Below are 18,377 nucleotides of genomic sequence, written 5' to 3' on the forward strand. Positions count from 1 at the left end.
TATTATTGTTGTTGTTCGGTTTCAACTTACGCTGGTATCAAACTTGGAACACATTTGGCAATAAAATCAGATTTGTTGCTAATACCTGCACCCCAATTAGTCAAAGCATAGAACATCTTGATCACCGCTTCTCGAACGTTGAGTTGATCATATTGTAAATAGAGAAGCATACATCTAATAATAGGAGTCTTATCATTCACTTGCATTGGAGGCGTTCTTTCAGTATGAAGTGGTTGTTTACTATGTCTTTAGAAAATAAAAATAAAAAATCATCCATCAATGAATAAAAGAGATAGGAAGACGAACACTTATTAACTTACGATGGTGAGATACGATCAGCAAAATAAGGCACCATATCAAGATCAGAAATGTTGGTCAACGGACAGTTGTATGCATAACAAGTTAAAGCTGCCGAGTATTTGATGAATATTTGAGCACTAAAAAAAAAAATATAAAAGAAATAATTTTTATCTTCTTGCTTCATGCCAAGGGAAAGAAAAATCTATCTTTTTTTTTTTTTTTGATTCTTTACCTTGTTAAACGTTGAATACTGAGAGGTTCACTTTCATTCTTTGCTTTCAATGATTCTAAAGCTGTTTCATTCAAATATCCAATCACATCGATAATCACGGCATGAGAAGTAACCACATTGAGACCATTGACTACCTGGAACCACATGAGTTTGATGAATTCAGCCGTTGTACTAATAGATGCTTGTGCTTGAACTAACGAACGCGCAATCTTGGCCAATGATACCGATGGAATCCCAGCTCTGTATAAAAAAAAAAAAAAAAAAATTGAAACAAAGGTTAACAATTTAATGGATGTCTATAAAAAATCAATTTCTATTCACTTTACCCTAGATGCACAATCAAAGTAAGCCATCGAATACCACGATCAACCATTTTTCCATCTTGTTCCAAAAGCATATTAGAAATGATGTCAAAGGTAGAAGTCGTATCCACAGAAGAAGAAGAAGGTTGACCATATGTTTTGGAAGTCGTCACTTTGCTAGAAAATAATTTGTGTAATGCCCGGATTTCAAATGGTGCACGTCCCTAATAGATCATTTCGTTTGCAAGTGAGTAAAACATTAGAAATCAAAAAAAAAAAAAAAAATTTCTTTACATTCAGAATATCCAAATTTTCAAAATCATTGCATGCATTATCCAGTTGAGTTTCGATAATGGTGTTCAAACTTGAAAAAGTTAAGCCCAAGGATTTGAGTTTAACTAAATAGCCCATATAGATATCGAAGTGTTGAAGAGTCGCCGCTTTCTATATATTAGTGAATGATAGGCATATATCAAAATCTTTGAATACTCTTTTTTTTTTTTTTTTTTTTTTAAGGATTACCTTGTCTTGTGGAGTGGATGACGAGGTACGAGTGAGCTCAGATACAAGTTCTTCTTCCATCACAGATTCCACAATTTCATCAATAGCATCGTTCAGAAGAGAGGCATAACTGAGAGGATCAATATCATGCATAGTAGACATCCAAGTCATCAAATAACGGTCTCGAAGTACGTTGCGAGTCGTAACATAGACATTGCCAGCACCACTACTGATCCCAGCACCAAACAAATAATTATGTTGTTTATTTATTCCTGCATCTCCATCACGTACTTGTCCATTGATGCTACTACTTCCAAATGGATTGTTGATGTTGTGAGCTGATAAAGGAGGACTATCACGTTCATTGTTGCCTTTTATACGAGCCAAAAGTGCTGATTGTGTTGTTTGAGCCCACCTATTCAATTTGACACCAGGAAGTTGAATATTATTAGAAATTGTAAATGCCGCGTACAAAGCTGTCAATTTTTCATCTTCAAGAAGTATCCAGCGTAAAATAGCAACTATCAAGCGTTCACTAGTATAACGAGACATAAATGGATCAGGCCAGCACCGTCGAGTCAAAAGAAGCATACCACATTCATTAATAGAGATATCAATATCGTTCAAGCAGGAATCCACAGCATTAATCAAGGTTTCGACGTGAGATGAGCAATCAATCGCATAGGGGACAGGGAAAATACATTGTGTTCGACAGTCGTGAGTCGAATCATCCATAGGTGTCCATCGATCAACAGTGAACAGAATAGGTGATGCATCATACCGTTCAAAAATACCAAGGTTGCGCATATGTTGGAGTAGTATTTCTCCCACTTTTCGACTTTTAATATAAAGGTTGTCCATTGTCCATGATAATAATGTATCTCTGTCCAAAATATCATGTGTTATTGATGGTTGTTGCTGTTGTTGCTGTTTGTAGAGATCGGAGGAAAAACTTGCTGCTGAATTGTCAGGTGAATTCGATAGTTGTTTTGCTGCTGGTGTAAAATAAGAGGGTGTCACTTGAAGTAGTCCCTTATCGCTACTATCGATGTTGCCATTTCCGGGTGCGGATGCTGATACTACCTCCATATCCATGTCAGCCGATGTGGTCAATGATTTCATCATGGCGCCAATATGATGAAGGTAATCTTCCCTACTAAGTAAACATTCTTGTGACCATTCACGGTTGTTCTTGAAGTCGGCCAAAAAGGAAGATGCACGGCAATTGTCTGATTTGATATATTGTAAGCATAATTCAATAGCTCTTCCTAAAATAGGACATACAGCAGAACTAATATCGCCAAGATCATCCATCTTTAATCCATCATTTTGTTGTTGTTGCTGTTGTTGTTGCTGTTGCTGTTGCTGTTGTTGTTGTTGTTGTCGTTGTTGCTGTTGTTGTTGTTGTTGTTGTTGTTGTTCTATTATTGTTGGCGTCTTTTTTTTGCTTGATGAATAAAATGGGTGGGAGTCATCACCATCTATATCAGAGTCCACCAAAAGGCATCCAGCAGAGAATCCAGCTTGTAGAATGTTACTTTGAATCACAAAAACGTTGATCATCGTACCGAGTTCTTCGTATCCTCGTCCTTGTAGATCATCCAACGTATTTGGTATCATGTCTCCATAGAAGCGTACCAAGCTTTCAGAGAGTTCAGTTAATGATATTTGTGTATCACTTTCCAGTAAAGGTCGATAAGGTTGACAATCTTGAATGTTAGATAAAGGATGATGGAAACCACGTTCATGATCAGATCTATCAAGGCAGCCAGGATGGACAAACCGATTACAGATAGAACAACGATATCCCTGTTGAGATATTCCCCAGAGAGGTTTCCGGCAACAAGCGCATAAGAGAAGAGTGTATAAATTGACCAAATGAAATTGATGACCAAGAATATGTACCTTTGGAGAGCGAGCTGTCTTGTCCCATTGATGTTCACGACCTGAAGTAATATCTGCATAACGTGGCTGGACTGGTATATTACAAAATTGAGGGCTGACTACCTTTTGGATCCCACCTTCTTTCACATATAGCATAATATCTAGATCATCATTCCCAAGACAATAGTTGTAACATTGATAGTGTACATTGCGTTTGCACTGATAACATCGAAGTCCATATCCCGTAATCAATTTGTAACATCCACTGCAATAGGCGTCGTTGATATTGTCTTGATTGACTAAGGTCAGAATTCCCTGTGCTGGAGATTGAAATTGTTGCATCATATCTGGAGGATCACTAGAAGGTTTTTGATTATTATTGCTTGAGAACATATGAGAATACCAGACGTGATCACCGATTTCATCTTCTGAAGTTTCATTTTCGCTTCCATCTGCGGTGTTACTTCGTTGTGGTATGACAGGAGAGTATTTTCGATTGATACCAGTAACATGTACAGGACTACCGCCATTGCTAGACATATCCATCGTTGGTTCATAAATGCTACCCATAACCGGTGAATTGAGTGATTGTTGTTGTTGATGATGATGATGCTGTTGATGCTGTTGATGATGGTGATGATGATGATGATGATGACGATGCTGTTCCTGTTGTTCTTGTTGTTGAATTTGCTGTAGCTCACATTGCTTGTCAATGATCCCAATTTCTGAAGTAACACCCAGTTTTGGTAATGATTCTGCAATCAGTAGATGTCCCAAGCTTATAAAGTAATAATGAAATAAGATCTGGCAAGCTCTGAATTTGATATTGTCGTTGCTATAGGCTATGATTTGTAAGAGATCTAAGTGAAGGTCCGGTTTTTGCTGAATCATGAAGCGAAGAGCCTTGTGAAAATTGTATATGGAGTAACTTTTTCCAGAGTATACTCTTGGTAGGTCTTCCATTGCCAATAGTTGAGCATCAAGATAAGGATCCATATATTGTATCATAAAGTTCAAAAGAGGTGTAAACAATGCGTATTGTTGTATTGGTTCAATCATTGATGGAAGTGGAGTATCGATTGATGACCGTGGAGTTGTTGGTGACAAGAGTGACGGTGAAACAGGAACTGGTTGAGTGTCAATAGTAAGATGATTTGATTTATAGTTTTGTGAAGGCGTCGTAGTTGTGCTTGGAGATTCCATTTCAGCTTCATTGTCTTCGGGACTTTGTACATTGATGATAGGAGTCATACCGGTATGTTTCGATGTTCGTTTTCCTATTCATCAATAAAAATGAAAGTATAATATTTAATAAAAAGAAATGGATATATCATATCGCTAATTTTTTTTTTAAAAAAAAAAAAAAAAAAGAGGCTTACCATCATGATTTGTAATTTTCTTCATTTTCTTTGGACCAGTAGATGGATTATCATTTTCAGAACTTGTTGTACTTGAAATTTGTACTAGCTTCGGGAGAAGGATATCAATAAAGAAGGACAGTAACTTGACTTTCAATATAGAATCAGGGAATGTCTCGAATGCTGGTAGGATAAAACAACCAATTTTATAGAGAGCAGGTATATCATCTTGAGACTGTACCAAAAGGATAGCAATATCAATCACCACAGTTTGTAAAGTGAATGGAGGTCTAGAAGGTTTTGGGTGAATAGCCATATATCTGCAGTCATTGGTAATCAAATCATCCAAAAGTCGTAGAATAATATCAAATTCAGTTGTTGTTTCCTTTTTTATCTGATACTGCTGCTGTTGTGCATATGTTGTATCATGAGAAGATGTAGTTGATCGTACTGGAGAACTTGATCTCGATGATGTTGGTGAATTGCGTGGTGTATGCCTTCTACTTGTTGAATAATTAATGGTTAGTAATCCGATAAGGATATTTAGATTAGTGCTTTTTATTACCTTTGCTCTAAAATATGAAGATCCATGTTTTCACACATAATAAGTATCGATCGTAATTTTAGAATCAATTCAATGGTATCGTCATGGTCCCATAAAGCCGGTGTTGGTTCGTGTTGTGGAAGTTGAATAAAGTAAGGTATCGAGGAAGGAGGTCGTTTTCGTTTAGAGAGTTTGCTAAGAACAAGATGGATCATTTTGATATATTCTTTTGTTTTTGGTGCTGCTGCTACTGGTTTTCCGGTACGAATGTCATGTTCACGCTGTTGGGTACTAGATTGCGGTTGTTGCTGGTCTTGAAAGGAATTTTTGCGAGAAGAAGGAATGTCAATAATGGTATCTTCATGTTGACGACCAGTAGTATACTGCGACATGGTAACGTCTTATAATAGATATAAAAAAGATAAAACGACAGCTTATCGCGGTAGAATATCAACAAAAAAAAAAAAAAAAAAAAAAAGAAAGAAAGAAAGAAAAAAAAAAAAAGAGACAAAAAAAAAAAAAAAAAAAAAAGCGGAGGAAAAAAAAAGTTGAAAGATCATCAGATTCTCTTTTCTTAAAATGCCGAGAAATCATTCAATGCATCCTCAAAATAAAATTTATTGAAATTAGATACTAAATACTAAGAAAAAAACTAAATACTAAAATACATCATGATATATATATAATAAAAAAAAAATAAAAAAAGAACACCCAAACAAGTATCCATAACATGGGTAAACTAAACAATCACTAGAAGAGCATACCAGCAATAGAAGCACTAACAAAGGTAGAGATAGCACCGCAAATCATAGCAGATACAGCAACAGTAGCAATTGTCTTTGCACGATTAGGAGCCAAAGCGGTAAGAACACCGACTTGCATACCTAAAAGTATTCCATTAAAAAGAAAACATAATAACAGGTATAAGTATAAGATTCTAATTATCTTGTGAGAATTCCTTACCAATACTACCAAGATTGGAAAAACCACAAAGAGCATAAGTAGTAACGGAGATAGTACGAGGAGTAAGAACACCTTGCTTGACCAATGCCATCATTTCTTGATAAGCAACGAATTCATTAGCCCAAATCTTCGTAGCAATCAAACCACCCACATTGACCAAATCCTTGTTATCAGCCCCAATCAACCAAGCGACAGGAACAAGAATATAACCAGTGATCAATTGTAAAGTGAGTTGTTGAATAGTGATAAAGTTGCCAATCCAGGTTAAACCAGCGTTCACAGCATAAAGAAGAGCCAAGAGAGCAATCAAATTAGCAGCAATCAATAGGACAATTTGTACACCAGTAGCAGCACCAACACCAGCAGCGTGGACAATACCTTCTAACTTTTCTTCAGATTTGGGTACTCGGACAGTTCCTTTGGTAATAGATTCTTGAGTTTCCGGGTATCTATTTTTTTTTTTTATTGAATATGTAAGTTCAAATGTTTAGTTCATGTCTCATCCCCTTTTTGTCATCATTATTATTCAACAAGGTCAATATTCTTACCGAAGCTTGGAGATAGCAATACTACAAGGAATAGACATAACACAAGAGGAAATAAGAGCAGTTCCATCGACACCTTTTGAAGAAATAGGATTAAAAAAGAAAGAAAACTCGCGTTAGAAAAAAATATAAACCAAAATAATACGTACATTCTTACTTACCCATAGCAAAGTAACCATAAAGAACAGAACCAGAGATGGTAGCAAAACCAGAAGTCATGACTTGATGAATTTCAGCATCAGTCAAATGAGCCAAGAAAGGTTTGATCAACAAGACATTTTCAGATTGACCCAAGAATGGCTATAATAAAAAAAAAAATGAGAAGTATTAGTTTTGTTTTCTTTTTAACTATGATAACATATCCAAAGTTTACTTACTGATGCCACAGCGACGACAGCTTCACAACCAGAGATGTCCAACAAAGCTACAAAGACAGTGGCACTTTTTTTGAGAATCCATTGTAAAGCACCAAGATAATAAAGAATTTGGACAGTAGCAGCAAAGAAGATAACAGCAGGGAAAACGCTGATAGCAAAGAAACCTTTGTTTACGATGTCTTCGCTAGTCAAGAAAGCAGCACCTTCAGCAGCCTTTCCTAAGTAACCTTTCGCAAAGTTACTAAGCCAAGTAAAGATATCATGACCAGCAGATGATCGAAAGACAAATAAGGCCAATAAGAATTGTAATAAAAGAGCACCACTAATTGTATTCCAGTTGACGGCACGATGATTCTATATATAAGAATAATAAATAAAGAATAATAAGAAAACAAGAAGGGGAAAAAGAACGGAAGTTAAAACAATATGAATTAAAAAAAAAAAAAAAAAAAAAAAAAAAGTACCCACGCTTCCGAGGACCGTTCCCCCCACTTTGAACCAATCATAAACTCCCCCTTTTTTGTACATAAAAAAAAAAGTTCACTTTACCGTTGATGAAGCAAAAGTACCCAAAATAAAGAGAATCATACCAACAAAGGCAATCAAACGCTGAACACGAGTAGATTGAGAAGTTTCAGGTAAAGAGAATACAGTAACAACGATGACAACCAAGACTAGAGATACATACATCAATGATCTAGTTTGACTACTAAAACCTTTAATAGGAGCATAAGCAGTACGAACCAAGATAGACCATGGTTTTGTCACCACAGTAGTAGGAACAAAACAGAAGAAAACATATAGAGAATGCCAAGCATATATCAAACCAAGAATGAGATTTTCTTGATTATAACCTTTGGGAACTTGTAATGCATAAGCTGCAGCAATAAAGCCTGTGAAAATCAACCACATCACCAACCTATATCATGCATATAAAATATAAATTCGATGAGTTGACTTAATTACTATGATCGTCTTTCTCTTTTTTTTTAACTTACAAAAAGACTTTTCGATACTTTTGATATATCTTGCTAAACCAACTAGGTCTATTTTCATCATCATCATCATCAGATTTGTTGACATCGTAGTTATATTCTACAATGTCTGCTTTTGTCAATTCCCTTGAAGTATCCAAATGATGTTTTTCTACTGAATCATTTTGTTCTGTAGTATAATATTCGGTAGTAGTTGTCATATTCTTTTCTTCTTCAGAATGTCGACTTGCTGTATCTCTTGTTGTTTCTCTTTGTGGATCCATAATAATATGAGTTTAGTTTTTAATTGAATAATTTTTTAAAAAAAGAATTAGTATAATGATATATCATTCAACAGTAAAAAAAAAAAAAAAAAAAAAAAAAAAAAAAAGGTGAAGAACAAAAGAAAGAAGGTGAAAAATAGGAAAAACCACAGTGGAGTGTCAATTTGTACTTTTTTGAAATTTGCAACACAAAGCGATCAGAATGTCGGAGGGTACAATAAGAACATGAAAACTTTTCAAAACTTTGTAGTTCAGCAACAATAATACACACGATTGATAAATAATAATAATATGTATACAAAGCCTTGTTCTAGTCTTTTTTCGTCTCTCCGCTCATCTAAAAAGAGGTATCTCCTTTCAAATATCTTTTTTTTAAAAAAAAAAAAAAGAATCAAGTAGAACCTTTCATATCTTTCATCCTCTCTTCCTTTATCAACTGGTTTTTATCTAAAGTATTGATTTCAATCAACATACTGATAAAAGATATAAATAAAATATTTTAGAGGACGAAAATGGTAAATAATTCCCAATTTAAGATTTACGTCCTTTGACCTCCCGATTCGTCCTGATCATTTAAAAAAAAAAAAAGGAAAACATTGACCAATGGTATTTATTTTATGGTATTAAAAAAAAAAAAAAAGAAAGAAAGAGTTATTGATCCTCTTTTATACTTTATTGTTGACATGATCATCAAAAGTTTTGAAGTACAACATTGATTAGTTAAAAAAGAAATTATTATTTGAGTTAGTTTTTTTATGTTTTGTACACTCTTTTACTATCTTTTTTATTATCAATGGGAAGGATAACATGGGAAGCTGAGTTAATAATCAAATGGGAGATAGAGGTTCCTGTTCAAGATAAAAAAAAAAAAAAAAAAAAATCCACTTCTCCCCGCTTCACCCGATTAGGTGAAAAAAAGTTAGTTTTATTGGATCATATGCTCTCTTTTCCCACACATGTGGTTTTTTAAACTTTTGATATCTTCATAATAGCGTCACTTCATATATTTTTTTTTATAACAATGGTTATTACGACATCAATCAGCCATAACTTGACGCCATCTCATTGATTATACCCTCCACCTTCATTTTTTGAATCATTTCCCCACATAAAAACCATATCCAGTTTGATGGAACCAATAAAAATGATCCTAAATCAACATTCAGATCTACCTCTAACAAAAATTCATCATCATATTGTCACTGTACTTTTTTGATAAAAGTCATAAACAAACAGATGATCAGTCCATATTTTTTAAGTATACATGCACACATATTCTTTTTTATCCTCCCCCGCTTCCTAGTTTATTAATCATCCGTTAATCAAACATTTATCTACCAAAAATAAAAAAAAAGTAACACTTTATACTGTGAACATAAGAATATCCTTCAATTCAAACGTTTATATAGTCTAAACTCTATCAAGATTTAACTTTATTATTCATTCTACTGTCATCACTATGATCATCCATCGTCACTACGATCATCCATCATCACTACGATCATCCATCGTCAAATACAATCAACCATCAATCATCAAATACAACCAACCATCAATCATCAAATACAATCAACCATCAATCATCAAATAGAGTTATAAAACATTAGATTAAAAATAACAACGGTTTATTTCATACAAAATAGAAGAAGTAAAATAATAATAATAATAATAATATATATTATTCAAAAAAAAGGAATAATGCCAGTAGTATTAGGACATACTTTTTGTAAAGTGCCCAGGAAAGAAGGAAAAAGATAATTTTATTGGCTAATTTTTTAAATCCAGGGAGAATGACAACAAAGGAATTGATTAGGTTGGCTCTTTTTTTTTTCCACTTTTCTTTCCCTTATTTTCTCTCCCTCTCTCTCTCTCTCTTGCATACATACTATATCTATTCAACATGTCACCGGATACCAAGAAACGAAATAAACCGTCAAAGGCATATCTAGACCAATCTGATATTCCCTCCGTCAAACTAAATAAACCTATGAAGCAACTATTGATTCTTGATCTCAATGGTACATTGGTCTCTCGAACAAAAGGCAGCCATTCCCTTTATAGTCGTCCTTATCTTGAACCTTTCTTGGACTATATCTTCGATAACTTTTCAGTCATGGTATGGAGTTCAGGTAAATAGGTTGTATAAAGGATAACTGAATTTCCTGACTCTTTATATATATATATTTTTAGCTACATATAAAAATGTAGACAAGATGTGTGAAATCTTTGGTAAACATCGTAAAAACCTGATTTTGATTTGGACCCGAAGTAACTTTGGACTTTCTGAAGCAGATTACAATAGAAAAGTAATCACAATCAAGGACTTGGAATTGGTGTGGAAGGAATTACCGAAATACAATGCTAAAAACACGATATTGATGGATGATTCACCAGAAAAGACAATTTTACAACCTTACAATCATTGTGTCATATCTGAATTCAATCATCTATCTCCAAGTTTTAAGAAACGTGGTGAAAATGAACTAATCAAGGTACAAAGGTATTTGGAACAAATCCGATATGAAGATAATATTAGCAATTACATCAAGCATTCTCCTTATGGAACTACCTTTAAATTGAACGAACAACAACAAGTCGAACCTGAAAATGATGATAATGATAATGATGGATACCCAACTTCTTGTTTATGTTATCATTATATGTTTCCTCAACATGGTAATCAATGTCGACGAGAACTCTGTGATTTAGGAATGGACGACATTCAATCAAAATTGGAAAGGATCAAATTATGATAAGACGAAAATGATGATTATCTAGTTTAGTTTGACTATAGAAATGAAATTGTGATCGATTGGGTTTACAAAAACGTTAATAAAGTCTATTTTTATCACTATATAATAGAATTTGGACTTTTCCGTACTGATGATGATGATATTATGAAATCTTGACTTGTAAATCGTCAAATGAAGGACTATGGTTATGGAATGGTGAAAGATTTGTGGTGATGGATGTGATGGCGTACGATAGATAATAAAGTGATGGGATAATATTGTCTTTATTGGATGGAAGTGGAATCCAGAAAAAAGAAAAAAAAATCATGGATGTATGATGAATGCCTCTGTACCTACCGTATTTCATACGGGGTGAAGTATGCCTTACAGTTAACAGGTATATTCATATATCCAATTCACACATATTACGTATATCCGGATTTCATTAGAAAACTAGCGGAAATCATGGATTATATAGATCAGAAAGATGAATTTTTTTTCTCATGGTGGGAACCATAAAAGAAATGCAAAAAAAAAAAAAAAAAAAAAAAAAAAGAGAGAGAGAGAGAGACATTGTCGTAAATAACTAAGATGATGATACGCTACTGTTTTTATTGAATTGATGATAAGGTAAAAATGCTAAACTACGGGAAATGCTGACTGAAAGAGTGATCTTCGTTATTGTCGTTTCCATATCTTTTCTCTTTGTCGTGCGATCCGTGTTTGTGATATCCATCAGTTGTGTGCCTCGTCGCATAAATTTGTCCATGACTTCTTTATAATAGCCATCGAATTCAGAACACGTGATATAATGGTCAGTAAGGATCTTCTGTATTTTGCTGAATGACTGGTCCACGGTCAGATTTTGTATAAGGTCAGTGTGTTTGGCTATAACATGATTTCTATATGATCTTGCCACGAGAAAGATCAAGCAAGTTTCACAGTTCCCCTTGCCATTCTGGAAATTTATAACAGGGCGCGATCCAAGTATTCATTTTCCACAGAGCGTACTCCTTTCTTCTTTAGATCAGGGCTCCAAGCAGGAGTGTCGTATCAACGTATTTCGTACCTGTAACATAAGCGTATAATAAAAAATAAAAAGAATGCATTCATACATATAATACATCTTGTAGATGGAAATGACCCCATTGGTTGTAATAAAATAAAAACTTTATTGAATAAAAAAAATGTGCAAAATAACGATCACATTAGTGTATACAATAAAACCATAAAAAAAGTCAAAGGAAGAGAAAAAGAAAGGAAAATGAAAAATAAAAAATAAAAAATACGCGTATTAAAAATGATAAAAAAGGGGACTTTGAAATTTATTCTAAATTTCCCCTGAGCAAAGAGCTTTAATTTAATGAATGAAGAATGTCTATATGTTTACCATATAATCATCATCAAAGGGAATTAATTATGGATATCGTTCAAATTGATCAGATATACCAACAAACAGTATACATGGTATTTAATACATATGATGATTATAATTTTATTTTCAAAAAATATAATAACAGCCCAAACGTAAAAGGGATACAAGATGTCCAGTTAATAAAAATAAAAAAAAAAAAATCCCAAGTAATAAAGCTTTTTGTCCAGAGTGTCATTTTATCTTACAATCCAATGTTGTTTGATGAAGTAAATTCAACAAAAGATGTATACTTTATTCCAAAATCAATAATATACTACGTTATACTATAAAATATATGAACTAAAACAAACTAAACTGTGGAGTGTCCTATGCTATCGTATGTACAATCCTGCTGCACGAATCATCCTATCGTATATCACCCTGATGCGTGTGTCATCATGTCGTATGTGGCATCCTGATTTGGATATCATCCTGTCATGTTGCCACACTATTGTCTAAATGATCCACAACAGTTCCACCAATCTGCTTACTTAACCATTTTTCCGCTTTTGTCAAGGTCTGTATACACTACCTAATGATATAAAATAGTTCCATAATATTTCTTGTTGAAAAAGAATGAAGGATGCTTCCACCGTTGTTATGAAGTCTAAAAGATAAAGAAAAATAGGCAATAGTAGTTAAAAAAAAAAGAATTAGACTATTTACAAAATAAATAAAGATAAATAAAGCACTACTTTCAAATTGATAGCATACTCACAAAATGAATTGATTGTGGACATTTTAAAAATAGATTGTCTTGAATATATTGCATATCGCTGTCACTTGAATTTGGAAGTCGTATATTAATTGATTACAAAGGAAGAGGAAATATGGGTTTCATGCTGCCAATCTACCATTGAAGATTGAATGGTGACGAATGACAGATAAAGGATGCTGCTATATCGTAGAGTCGGAAAATACAGTAGCCAGCTGATTATTATCGAAAGATAAAGAAAAAAAAAAAAAAAGGAAAAGAGAATGCTGGATTTTTTACTAGCGGGGTGAAAATAATAATTTCACACTATCCAAAAAAAAAAAAAAAAAAAAAAATTAGAGTTGCGGCATCTAAACGTTTTAAAGGGCAAAACGGTATCTATTTTTGTATATATTCTTTTGTTCCTTTCTCTTTCTTTCTGTTTTATTTTTACCATTTAATCAACAGAAGTATCTTATACTTTTTTTTTATATATCTTCTTTGGTATTATATCCTATGCTTTACCTTACTGACGATATAGGATTACTTCCATTCTTCCTGCCTTTTGGAATCATTGGATTTTATCGTTACCTCTGGTTTTTTATCAAACTAGTAGCCTATCTCGTATATAAACCAAGACGACCAAGAAAGAATCCTACCTATATACCTGAAAAGGATGTGACTATAGTTGTGCCTACTATTGATGCTGGTGAAGAATTCAAAATTGCTGCTCGAAGTTGGCTTGGTACAGTAGAATCAAATGAGACAATAAAATTTATCTATTTATAATTTTTTTTTTATTTTTATTTTTAGCATGTCGACCGAAGGAAATTATCATTATTACGGAAACTTCTATGCGAGAGCCATTACAGGAATTGGCCAACGAAGTAGATCCATCTCGTATCTCGGTACGAACGGTACCCAAGGCGAACAAACGATTACAAATGGTGGAAGGTGTCAATGCAACAACGACAGAAATTTTAGTATTTGCTGATGATGATGCGATTTGGAAACCGACAATGTTGGATTATATATTGGCTTGTTTTGAAGATTTACAAATGGGTGGTGTAGGCACTTCACAAACAGTGCATGCTGTGGATCCAAACGGACACCAAACATTATGGGAAATTTTGGCTGGTTATCGATTGACGAGTCGTAATATTGAAATCGCGGCATCGACACATATTGATGGTGGCATTTGTTGTTTATCAGGACGAACGGCAGCCTATCGTACATTGATTCTCAAGGACCCAGCTTTCCAGTACTGCTTTACGAATGACCTCTGGCGTGGACGATATCCACTTAATTCGGGTGATGATAAATTTCTTACAAGGTGGATGCATTCACATGGATGGAATACGTATGCTCAAGTATGTAAGGAAGCTGAACTCTTTTCGACATTCAAGAATAATTGGCGATTTATTAAGCAAGTATTACGTTGGACTCGAAACACTTGGCGATCTGATTTCCGATCATTATTCACTGAACGTTATATTTGGCGGCGACATCCTTATGTGGCTTTTACTATGGTAGATAAAATCTTCAATCCTTTGACTTTACTTGCTGGACCGATTCTTGTTGCTACATTTGCTTCTTTACAAGAAAGTAGAGCAGGACCTACTAATCCTCCTTTGCCTGCTTGGAATATCGCAGTCTCTTATATCATTTGGTTATTGGTGACTCGATTTCTCAAGTTGATTCCTCACTTTCTGAAAAGACCTCAAGATATTTGGGTATTACCATGTTGGCTTATATTCAATTATTACTTCGCCATTATGAAAATTTATGCCTTATTTACACTTCATGTTACTGCCTGGGGAACACGTGCTGGTAAGAAAAGAGCTGAATGGATTATATAAAGTTTTTTTTTTTTTTTTTTTTTTTTTTAATCTTATCCTTTTTTTTTATTTTATTTTTATCATATATTCCTTTTTTAGGTATCGGTACCGAATTAGCGGCGGATATTAAACAACAAGGGGAAGCCAATGATGATAATGGAGATGTCAAAATTGAAATGAGTCAAATGGATCCTCAGCAACATCAACGGCAATTGCAACAACAACAACAACAAATTCAAGAATATAGGAACAGTGCCATCCATAATGATAGTGACAACAACGATTATCCTGTTAACCAATCAACTACGCAACAAAAGGATCCTTTTTGGTCAAGCGAAGATGAACATCACCATCAAACACAACCTCTTGTTAATGCTTAGACCTCCTTTAGTTTTAATTATAGATCTTCTTTTTTTGTTTTAGATCAATTTACCCCCCCTCCTCTTTTCCTTATTTTTCTTTACCTTCTTTTTTCACACTAGTTTAGATAGTTAATTTGATTTTTATTTTGTATTCCTATTATTCATCCAATAAAAATGCGATTATTAACATCCATTGACACTGACCCTGTTTTCACCCTATCTTAACTTTTTTTTTTTTTGTTCACGGAAGATCTCACGTGTCACTTCTCCATATATGTTTTCATTGGTAAGATAAGTCAAAGTAAAATGAGGATGATAAGATGAGGATCACAATCTATTTTCACCTACATTCAACAAATGAGTACCATATCATGCTTTTATTATCTATGGAATATTATTCAAAAATAAAGGGAAACAAGAAATAATAGATTTCTAAAGTGAAGATGTGTTTATTATCGATGATACATGATGATCCAAAAAGTCAAAAGAAAGAAGAGGTAACTAATCATACTAAAATGAGGATAAAATACAATATAGATACATTGGAAAGTAAGGTATAAAAATGATATGATAACAAAAGAAAAAAAAAGGGGGGATAATAACTAGTATCAATTTAAAAGGGGGGAAAATCACTATCGTAAATCTATAACTTTGAGATCGTATACTTGAGTGGTAACATGCGATGTATTGTGTGTATCCTAAAGATAGAGTAGAAAGAAGAAATAAAAAAGAAAAAAGAAAAAAAAGAAAAGAAAAGAAAAGAAAAGAAAAGAAAAGAAAAGAGTTAGTACATATAGTCCCTCGCTATCAAAATCTATCCTCTATTTTTTCTGTCTTTTTTTTTTATATATATAAACTTACCGTATAGATAGGAAGGTCAGGATGTGGATGGAATGCTCGCTCAATTTTACAACTGCTAATGACATCAAGTCCAGGAGGATCCGTTAATCGAAACACACCGTAACTATGGAAAATAAAACATCATCATCATCAGTTTTTTTCTTATCTCTTTCAAATCATCTAAATATACTTACCTTGGTTTGTGTTTGGGGGCACAGACAATAGCAATAGCTTCAGGTAGCATCAATTGATAGGAGCAATGTGTATGAAGATCAACAGAGCTTAAAAAGCAGGACTGGGAAGGATGAGTATGGATCCAACCAAACGTCAATAGGTCATGAGCATCTTGGTATTCAAATAATTCTTCTTCATTTTCGGTAGTGCATGTATCGGATGTACCAGTTTGTTTTGGTATAATCAAAGTTGTCACCTGTAACACGTTGTTTTTCTAAAACAAGGAAGAAAAAAAAAGGAGGGAATAGAAATAAGTAGATGAATATCATTTGAAAACCATTTCTTCTTACCAGAGTTCCAGCCAATATGCCACAAGTTTCAATGTTCTTGCCAGTATTGGGTTTGGCAATGTTAAGGAATTTATTCTGTAGTACAGCTGGTACTATTAATTCTCGTAGTGGTTCTCCTCTTTCCGTCGTCACTAACACAAAAAAAAAAAAAAAAAGGTATAGATATATAGTGAGTATGAAATCAACTTATTAGCTTTGATTCTTTTTTTTTTTTTCTTTTGATGCTGATTACCTCCACTAGACACATTCATTTCAGATAATGGTTGTTTCAAAGGTTCAATATCCAAAGTGACTTTTGGCGGTAAATCAGGAGCAAAAGAAGATACTGATGATGGTTCCAGGGCAACTTTTGGTGGAATAGCTGGGGCTGATATATTATTCCAAGTATCCTTTTGTATAGGTTTTGGTGGAAGTGGTGGTTGTACATCAGTAGATAATTTGAGTTGATTGTCATAATGAGAAGGTTGATAGGAAAACCTGTGTAAACAATGGAAAGAAAAAAAGGTTAATCGCAAGTTCTTTGTTGATTCTTCATATATATATTTACCCATCGCTTTTGTTTTCAAAAGTTGTACTTGGATATTGAGTGATAGGATATGTTGATACTTTACTAGTAAATTCGGATGATCTATTGAATAAATATGGAAAAAAAAAGAAAGTAATTAGCTTTTTTTTTTTTTTGTATAGTCTTGAATAGTACCTGTCATTATATCCAACACCAGCTACATCCTTTAATACATTCTGTAAAGACCATTGTTCGTTCTCTTTTTGTTGTATATCGTCCATGTCAGATTCGTATTGAGTGGTGGTTACTCCTTTCAATTGTTCAGCATGTCTTGCTTCCATTTCCTGTTGTTGTTTTCTTTCTTGTTCTTTTTGTTGGTCCACATATTGTTGATATTCTTTCGTTAAAATTGGTTTCATGGTCTCCAAAGCATCCAAAGCTTCTAAACAGTTCTGATATTATAAAATAAAAAAAAAAGAAAAGAAGAAGAAAACGTGAATATACATAGATTGAATGGCATTTTAAGTTATAATTTACCTTGGTAATGATATTTCTAGCTTTCTTATTTTCAGGTGCTTTATATTGAGGATGTTTTGGTAATTCTTTTAAACCCAAACTATAAATAATAATAATAGTAATAATAGTAAGAAGAGTATGACTTTTATATTTTGGTTTTTTTAATACTTTGTATATTTCATATAAAGGACATAGGCGTGTTGATAATCTTTTTCCATCTTGTAAACTCTTGCTTGTTTAATAAGTAGATCAGCAGAACGAAAATATAAACGAATAAAAGTATTTGAATCTACTTGAATAGAAGCTAATCTACCCAATTCTTTTGTTGATCGTGGTGGATATTGAGGCATTGTATATTGATATATATAAAAAAGAAAAAAGAGAAGTAAAAAGAAGAAGAAGAAAAAATGGCGGAGATTTGCCAAGGTGGCCTTGGCCTTTTTTTTTAAAATTTCTTTCTTCCAGCAAGAAAGAAAAGGGGCAAATATATATATATATGAGAATAGTATAGATTATTGTTAACAATAAATAAATATCTTTCTATATAAATAATAAAAAAGTAATTTTATTTTTTTTATTTATTTATCTTTTTTGTTTTTATAGAAATGGTTGCATTTTCATAATACGACATTTCTCTTACTATACTGATCAGTTTTTTTTTTTTTTTTTTGTGCAACTTTGATTTCTT

General features: G+C 33.3%; 5 protein-coding genes across 5 annotated transcripts; 2 read left to right on the forward strand and 3 right to left on the reverse strand.

Annotated features, from left to right (window-relative positions):
- Positions 1 to 316: 316 nt before the first annotated feature.
- BX664DRAFT_256603 (uncharacterized protein) lies at positions 317 to 5,513 on the reverse strand (the record flags this gene model as incomplete). The annotated part of the gene is made up of 9 exons (XM_051540468.1): positions 317 to 471; positions 564 to 772; positions 859 to 1,058; positions 1,324 to 1,607; positions 1,695 to 2,700; positions 2,833 to 3,647; positions 3,786 to 4,436; positions 4,599 to 5,035; positions 5,143 to 5,513. 9 exons carry the CDS (start codon positions 5,511 to 5,513, stop codon positions 317 to 319), a joined length of 4,128 nt encoding a protein of 1,375 aa, XP_051403153.1.
- A 139-nt stretch (positions 5,514 to 5,652) lies between these two features.
- On the reverse strand, positions 5,653 to 8,350 carry BX664DRAFT_325175 (Na+ dependent nucleoside transporter C-terminus-domain-containing protein). The gene is made up of 7 exons (XM_051543970.1): positions 8,005 to 8,350; positions 7,556 to 7,925; positions 7,007 to 7,360; positions 6,791 to 6,929; positions 6,633 to 6,705; positions 6,085 to 6,533; positions 5,653 to 6,005 (listed from the first exon to the last, which is right to left on the reverse strand). Exons 1-7 carry the CDS (start codon positions 8,262 to 8,264, stop codon positions 5,872 to 5,874), a joined length of 1,779 nt encoding a protein of 592 aa, XP_051403154.1. The 5' UTR covers positions 8,265 to 8,350; the 3' UTR covers positions 5,653 to 5,871.
- Positions 8,351 to 10,055: 1,705 nt separating this feature from the next.
- On the forward strand, positions 10,056 to 11,120 carry BX664DRAFT_325180 (HAD-like domain-containing protein). Its single transcript, XM_051543971.1, has 2 exons — positions 10,056 to 10,393; positions 10,455 to 11,120. The coding sequence occupies exons 1-2, from the start codon at positions 10,165 to 10,167 to the stop codon at positions 11,015 to 11,017; spliced, it is 792 nt and encodes a 263-aa protein (XP_051403155.1). The 5' UTR covers positions 10,056 to 10,164; the 3' UTR covers positions 11,018 to 11,120.
- Positions 11,121 to 13,535: 2,415 nt separating this feature from the next.
- BX664DRAFT_325182 (glycosyltransferase like family 2-domain-containing protein) lies at positions 13,536 to 15,497 on the forward strand. Its single transcript, XM_051543972.1, has 2 exons — positions 13,536 to 14,934; positions 15,042 to 15,497. The coding sequence occupies exons 1-2, from the start codon at positions 13,959 to 13,961 to the stop codon at positions 15,320 to 15,322; spliced, it is 1,257 nt and encodes a 418-aa protein (XP_051403156.1). The 5' UTR covers positions 13,536 to 13,958; the 3' UTR covers positions 15,323 to 15,497.
- A 232-nt stretch (positions 15,498 to 15,729) lies between these two features.
- On the reverse strand, positions 15,730 to 18,097 carry BX664DRAFT_325188 (uncharacterized protein). The gene is made up of 9 exons (XM_051543973.1): positions 17,858 to 18,097; positions 17,711 to 17,789; positions 17,369 to 17,625; positions 17,216 to 17,296; positions 16,901 to 17,145; positions 16,669 to 16,799; positions 16,339 to 16,592; positions 16,166 to 16,268; positions 15,730 to 16,002 (listed from the first exon to the last, which is right to left on the reverse strand). Exons 1-9 carry the CDS (start codon positions 18,037 to 18,039, stop codon positions 15,937 to 15,939), a joined length of 1,398 nt encoding a protein of 465 aa, XP_051403157.1. The 5' UTR covers positions 18,040 to 18,097; the 3' UTR covers positions 15,730 to 15,936.
- Positions 18,098 to 18,377: the final 280 nt, after the last annotated feature.

The sequence above is a fragment of the Halteromyces radiatus genome (genome assembly GCF_025201355.1).
Source record: "Halteromyces radiatus strain CBS 162.75 chromosome Unknown BX664scaffold_2, whole genome shotgun sequence".
Classification (NCBI taxonomy): domain Eukaryota; kingdom Fungi; phylum Mucoromycota; class Mucoromycetes; order Mucorales; family Cunninghamellaceae; genus Halteromyces; species Halteromyces radiatus.